The 7,087-nt window shown below is 42.1% G+C and overlaps 1 protein-coding gene across 2 annotated transcripts; it reads left to right on the top strand.

The window, feature by feature from the left end:
- The first annotated feature begins 426 nt into the window (after positions 1–426).
- LOC133413957 (glutamine synthetase-like) lies at positions 427–6,536 on the top strand. 2 transcript variants are annotated; one of them, XM_061698907.1, is made up of 7 exons: positions 427–538; positions 1,009–1,196; positions 1,436–1,597; positions 1,679–1,825; positions 3,450–3,577; positions 3,709–3,908; positions 5,359–6,532. In XM_061698907.1, the coding sequence occupies exons 2-7, from the start codon at positions 1,028–1,030 to the stop codon at positions 5,666–5,668; spliced, it is 1,116 nt and encodes a 371-aa protein (XP_061554891.1). In that variant the 5' UTR covers positions 427–538; positions 1,009–1,027; the 3' UTR covers positions 5,669–6,532. The 2 variants fall into 2 exon arrangements, with proteins under 2 accessions (XP_061554891.1, XP_061554890.1); XM_061698906.1 differs by having other exon boundaries at positions 1,436–1,825; positions 5,359–6,536.
- Positions 6,537–7,087: the final 551 nt, after the last annotated feature.

Genomic DNA, 7,087 nt, shown 5'->3' on the forward strand with positions numbered 1-7,087 from the left:
ATAAGTCCAGGGAGGAGAGAATTGCCGTGTGTGATAAAAGCCGCCTGTACATAGTTTACATTTTATGCACTGTTTTTGCACATTTAGAGACAAAGAATCAGAAATTTTATTGTAAATAGTTTTAAACTTTTAACACACAAAACCTGTTGTCCATGTTCAATTGCATTGTTTTTCCCACTAAAACTCTTAAGATCAAATTTCAGTTTTGTGTTTTTGCTCATTTTAAACTGTTATTGGACTCTTGTGATATGTAGTAAATTGTGAATTACTGCTAGATATGAAAAACTCCATGTTTTCTGAGATAAAGGGGCAAAAGCATTTATTCACACACACACACACACACACACACACACACACACACAGACACACACACACACACCCACACACATAGAAGCAGTCGGTCTGTGATGTGTCACGTTCTGTGTTCGACTACAGTTGTATGCCAATCATGGGCGTGCAGTTAAATACCACAAACAGGTATATATGCCCTGTGCTGACGGAGAGCTGTCAGTAGACACCTGAAATCACCTTTGACAAAGTAAGTTGTGTGCTTTATATTGAATACCTTGCTTTATGAATATAGAATACAGTTGATGCATTTTCTCATAGTTTGAGTTTCCTATTGAATGAGAAAAATTATGGCAAGAAACTGTAACAATAATTGCAATATTCCCACTTGACGGAATATAGCATACTGTGATAATATATGAAACAGCATGATTTACAGGCTATTAGTTAACTGACAAACTTGAATAACTTAAATAAATAGTAGCTACCAAAATAAAGGTATAAATATCTGTCTGTTGAGTTGGTTACCTCACAAATGTAATGCAAGAAAAGTGAAAATGGAAGAACACCAATCAATGCCAAGAGGCAACTGAAGAAAAGAGAAACTATTAACAGTTGTGATTAAGCGAGGCATTACCAGTATGTCTAAACCTCTGAGCATTAAAAAAAAAGAGAGAGAATTTAATTATGACTGCTATGAGTTGTAAAATGTCATTGCAGGATAGAAACCTCTTCAAACATGACATCAGTGTCGATCAGCTCCTGCCTTAACAAGGCTGTACGTGAGCATTACATGAGTCTGCCACAAGGAGACAAATGCCAGGTGACTTACATCTGGATTGATGGAACTGGAGAGGGACTTCGCAACAAAACCCGGACCCTGGATAAAGAACCAAAAAGTATACGAGGTAAATATATTGTTTTAATGGTTGACTACTTCACAACAACTTTTGGGGATCAAGTAAATTTTAAATGTTGAGGTTAATCCCCTAATTAATCAGCATTGGTATGAGGAGGGCAAATTAAAGTGTTTATGACCTCAAATGTGTACATGCAGAAATCTGAACATGCTATGATCAAACAGCATTCGTTCATTTGGGTTAGCCTTTTGGTGTTTTGTTTTGTGTGGTAATCTGATTTCTGGTAGATATTCCTGAATGGAACTTTGACGGGTCAAGCACATACCAGTCTGAAGGCTCCAACAGCGACATGTACCTCATCCCAGTGCACATGTTCAGAGATCCATTCACTCTTGACCCCAACAAACTGGTCCTTTGCGAAGTTTTAAGATACAACCGCATTGCTGCAGGTACATTCTCCACTTTTTTCTTGAAATATGTGATTCTCCAAATTGAAACGGGAAATCTGAAACTTTTTATGTCTGGTTTAGACACAAACCATCGAATGAGTTGCAAGAAAGTCATGGACCAGGTTAAAGAGCACCAGATATGGTTTGGCATTGAGCAGGAATACACACTCATTGGAAAAGATGGGCATCCATTTGGTTGGCCTCAAAATGGATTCCCTGCACCCCAAGGTCAGTATATCGAAAGCATAGTATTGTGATACAATTCTTGCCCATTCATCCTTAAAATGCAGTGGGGCATTGAGTTCTCGGCTTCTGAACTTTACCAGCTGAATTAAAGCCAACAATGTGAACAACTACACTACACTGGGAAGTTATCGCTTCCAAAAGTAAAGTCTTCATCTCACCAGAACACACTGTGGTGAGTAAACAGACAAGAGACAAATTTCCACTCAACAGACAGAATGTTTCTTTATGACAAAAAAAAAATATAGAATCTAAGAACAACAACAACAACACCATTGATACAAGGCAAATAAAGAGGGGAATCCAATTGTGGCTGAGGCTTACCGGTGTTTAGGGGCTCGTAACAGGGTGGGAGCATTCATCCATTCATCCATTGTCTTCCACTTATCTGAGGTCAGGTCGCGGGGGCAGTAGCTTCAGCAGGGAAGCCCAGAGTTCCCTCTCCCCAGCTACATCGTCCAGCTCTTCCGAGGGGATCCCGAGGCGTTTCCAGGCAAGCCGAGAGTCTCTCCAGCGTATCCTGGGTCGTCCCCGGGGTCTCCTCCCGGTGTGACGTGTCTGGAACACCTCACCAGGCAGGCGTCTGGGAGGCATCCTAAACAGATGCCCGAGCCACCTCATCTGGCTCCTCTCAATGCGGAGGAACAGCGGCTCTAGTCTGAGCCCCTCCCGGATGACCGAGCTTCTCACCCTATCTCTAAGGGAGAGCCCGGCCACCCTGCAGAGGAAACCAATTTCGGTCGCTTGTATCCGGGATCTTGTTCTTTCGGTCACGACCCACAGCTTGTGACCATAGGTGAGGGTAGGAACCTAGATTGACCGGTAAATAGAGAGCTTCGCCTTTCGGCTTAGCTCCTTCTTCACCACAACGGACTGATACAAAGTCCGCATCACTGCAGAAGCTGCACCGATCCGCCTGTCGATCTCGCATTCCATTCTTCCCTCACTCGTGAACAAGACCCCGAGATATTTGAACTCCTCCACTTGGGGAAGGATCTCATCCCTGACCTAAAGAGGACACTCCACCCTTTTCCGACTAAGGACCATGGTCTCAAATTTAGAGGTGCCGATTCTCATCCCTGCCGCTTCACACTCGGCTGCGAACTGCTCCAGTGAGAGTTGGAGATCACGGCCTGATAAAGCCAACAGAACAACATCATCTGCAAAAAGCAAAGACACAATACTGAGGCCACCAAACTGGACACCCTCTACGCCTCGGTTGCGCCTATAAATTCTGTCCATAAAGGTTATGTGGGAGCATCACCAAACAAAAATATAAACCACCGAGGAACAAGGGACAGTCACACACACTCCATAAGGTTACCCATGTCCAAGGAGAACAGCATACGAAAAAGGAGAAAGTGAGCATTATCTGCTTGTCGCAAGCTTCCGAAGTTTGGTGTCTTCCTCATGGCAGGGCAGCTGACAGTAGTCAGGATGTAATCTAGCATCTCTCCAACAATTGTAATATTATTACAAATGCTGCAGACCAAAAGATATCTTCTTTTGTTCTGCAGCAAGACTTGAACTGTGACCCCTCCATTCCAATGGTCCACGCTCTAGTCAGGCAATGCAGACATTGATTAACTTTTGTTTGACTTTTTTAAAGGTCCCTACTACTGTGCAGTGGGCACAGACAAAGCTATTGGACGGGACATCGTGGAGTCTCACTACAAGGCATGTCTCTACGCTGGGATAAACATCTTTGGAACAAATGCTGAGGTTATGCCATCTCAGGCAAGTAAAGAAAGCAAACGTGATTTACATGGCCATGGTGATTTTTTTCTCTCTGGAATATTCATCCCCAGAGACCCTCTTACTTAGTTCCCTTGTTTAGTTATTTCCCCTGTTTTATTGTCTTGACTTAGTGGGAGTTTCAGGTAGGTCCCTGCGAAGGTATTGAGATGGGAGATCAACTGTGGGTTGCACGCTTCTTGTTGCACCGTCTATGTGAAGATTTTGGGGTTGTTGCAACACTGGACCCGAAACCAATGAAGGGAAATTGGAATGGTGCTGGTGGCCACATTAATGTCAGCACAAAGCAGATGAGGGAAGAAGGAGGACTACAGTAAGTAAACAATCCTCCTAAAAAGTGCTTTGGTAGTAATTTGTAATGTGCACTGTGAATTAGTGAAATCTTAAACAATGGTTTGAGCTCATGTATTGCCTCATACAGTGACCGGGGGTATTTATTTATTCAAATGCTAAGGGGACCAGGTATCTATGAGGTAATAAAGAGGCAATTATTTGGGGGAGATGTGATTTTTTTCAAGTGGATGATGCTCCTGAATGAGATGCTGCATCATTATAGTTGACGCCACTATTTGAGGAAGTACGGTATACAATTATCTTCACAGAGAAGAGGAGACATACTGTATTGTTTTTTTTTTCTTCACAATTTAAAATAGTTCCTATAACTGTAACTATATTTCAACGTACTACCATCAATTTGAATTTAAATATTTGAAGCAATATGACATGTTGGGCTTTATTTTCATGACTGGTATAAATCCGTAACTCTGCGCAGAGGCGAGCTAGACCCGGTGTTGGTAATTTCATGGACTAGCACACCCCAGTGCCAAAGAGGGAAATATGCACTTTTTTTTTTTTTGTCCTGTTCGACTGTGAGGTCAAGCAGAATGGAAAATCTGTCCCCTGTGCCAGGCTGTGGGATAATAATAATAATAATGATGATGATAATAATAATAATAATAATGATGATGATAACAATAATAATAATAATAATAATAATAATAGGCGGCACAGTGGACGACTGGTTAGAGCGTCAGCCTCACAGTGTGGAGTTTGCATGTTCTCCCCGTGCCTGCGTGGGTTTTCTCCGGGCACTCCGGTTTCCTCCCACATCCCAAAAACATGCATTAATTGGAGACTCTAAATTGCCCGTAGGTGTGAATGTGAGTGCGAATGGTTGTTTGTTTGTATGTGCCCTGCAATTGGTTGGCAACCAGTTCAGGGTGTACCCCGCCTCCTGCCTGATGACAGCTGGGATAGGCTCCTAGTGAGGAGAAGCGGTTCAGAAAATGGATGAATGGATGGATAATAGGCGGCAATGGATGGATAATAGGCGGCAATAGGTGGCCGACTGGTTAGAGCGTCTGCCTCACAGTTCTGAGGACCGGGGTTCAATCCCCGGCCCCGCCTGCGTGGAGTTTGCATGTTCTCCCTGTGCCTGCGTGGGTTTTCTCTGGGCACTCCAGTTTCCTCCCACGTGATCCCGTCATGCATAAGTTTTGACTGACTTTCTGCCACCAAATTTTCATTGAGCAGGGCGCAAGTCAAAGGACACACCCTCGTTGTGCTGGTACACCTAGCTTGTCGCAGACCAGTCTGCCAAATTGGCAAACACGGCAGGGATACGATCAGGATACACCATTTTTTTACACTCCGCCGTAGCTGCGCCAGCTACAAAAATAGAGCCCGAGTGTAAGGAGAGAATCTACTTGTTAAGTGCAGAGAACAAGCAATCACACATTCACTTGTGTAATCTTTGCTGACAGATACATTGAGCAGGCCATCAAGAAGCTGAGCAAAAAACACATGGAGCATATTAAGATGTACGACCCGCACGGTGGTCAGGACAACATGAGACGTCTCACAGGTCGTCATGAGACGTCCAATGTGAACGAATTCTCTGCTGGAATTGCAAACAGAGGTGCCAGTATCCGCATTCCTCGCCAGGTGGGTCAAGAAAAGAAAGGCTACTTTGAGGACCGCCGCCCTGCAGCAAACTGTGACCCGTACCTTGTGACCAAGGCCATTGCAAACACTTGCTTGCTTGATGATGATGAAGAAGTGAAGGGCAATTAAATAAAATGACAAGGCTGAGTCTATTTTGTCTGCTTGTAGGATTATTTAAAAATGCAAGTCACTTTTGAGTGTATATGAAGAATTGAAGTGTTACTTTATATCTTCATCAACATTTCATTTTAAAATCTTCCATAAACACTTTCATACGCTTACACTGACTTGAATACAATATAAATGTTTTATTATGTCTTATAGCTGCAAATATATATTGTGTGGGGACAAGTTGAATGGACACACTGACTATGTACTATTTTCTGTTTTGTTTGTATGGATTAAATGTGCGAGTTCCAAGGGTTTTACAGATTTTAGGCAAGTCTGAATTTAGAGTTGCGCGCCTTCAGTGGAGCACAACGTTGTGTCGCAACATGCTGGGTAGCACTGAGGTCTACTGTATGGTTTCCACAGAACAGAGCGATTATTTCGCTTTGAATAGTGTTGTATGTGTTGCTGCTCCAAGTGTGTTAAAGTACCACTTGTTTTATGGATTACAAACATCGTAACATCTATGCTAATATATGTCAGCCCATCTATCGCATTTTGCATCATATGCTTGCATTAAGATGGCTGATTTTTGTTAGATGAAATTATATGGTTTGGTTAAACAATGTGGTGTTTAAATCATAGAATGTTTGATTCTCCTATGTTTTAAGTTTCATTTTTACAGTGAGCCTCAACTGAGAATGACAAACAGCTAGCACACTTTGCCTTATTTGGAGAACTGTGCAAGTCAGAGTCATCATCTTTTCGTTTCCTCAAAGTGATGTTATACGGAAGTCTCCCATTTCTTGACAGAGAGTGAGAACAGGCGCTAAGGAATAATTCTAAAAGAGTGTTCCAAGTTTCACTGTGTTTTTTGTTTGAAGTGGGTCGGAGGGACAAAACTACATAAAGAATGTTTTTAAATGATCTCTCTATATCGTGGACTTTCACATTTATAAAACGGTTACCTGTACCTTGCTTGGTAAATATATCTAACAAATTGGAAGTAAAAAGACGGAAAAGGCCAAAACACGGACTGAATATTTAAGTGTTTATTGATTAAAGATCCCCTTAAAAAAAGTAATGACAACCCACCCAAAAACATTTGAAATCATTATTTCAATTTTTTTAAAAGCAATTTTAGATTTGACATCACATTCTCTTAATAAAATCCAGTTCCAGTGAAACAACATGACAAATACTACACTGCCTTGTTTTAGGGGCATTTGGAGCATTTTAGTCTCGGTAAGGAACAGGCAGGGGAACCTTAAGTGGGGGAAACTAATGACAAAGGGCCCATGCCAGACAGGATCCCAAGAATACAGTGGCTCTGTTGGGAATCATTCTGTATATATTAATAGTGGCCTCAGTGCATCCCACAATGCATCTTGAAAAGTAGTGAACAAACAATGGCCATTCACCATGATGTCTTAGTATAAG

This window comes from Phycodurus eques, chromosome 15, assembly GCF_024500275.1.
Source record: "Phycodurus eques isolate BA_2022a chromosome 15, UOR_Pequ_1.1, whole genome shotgun sequence".
Classification (NCBI taxonomy): Eukaryota; Metazoa; Chordata; class Actinopteri; order Syngnathiformes; family Syngnathidae; genus Phycodurus; species Phycodurus eques.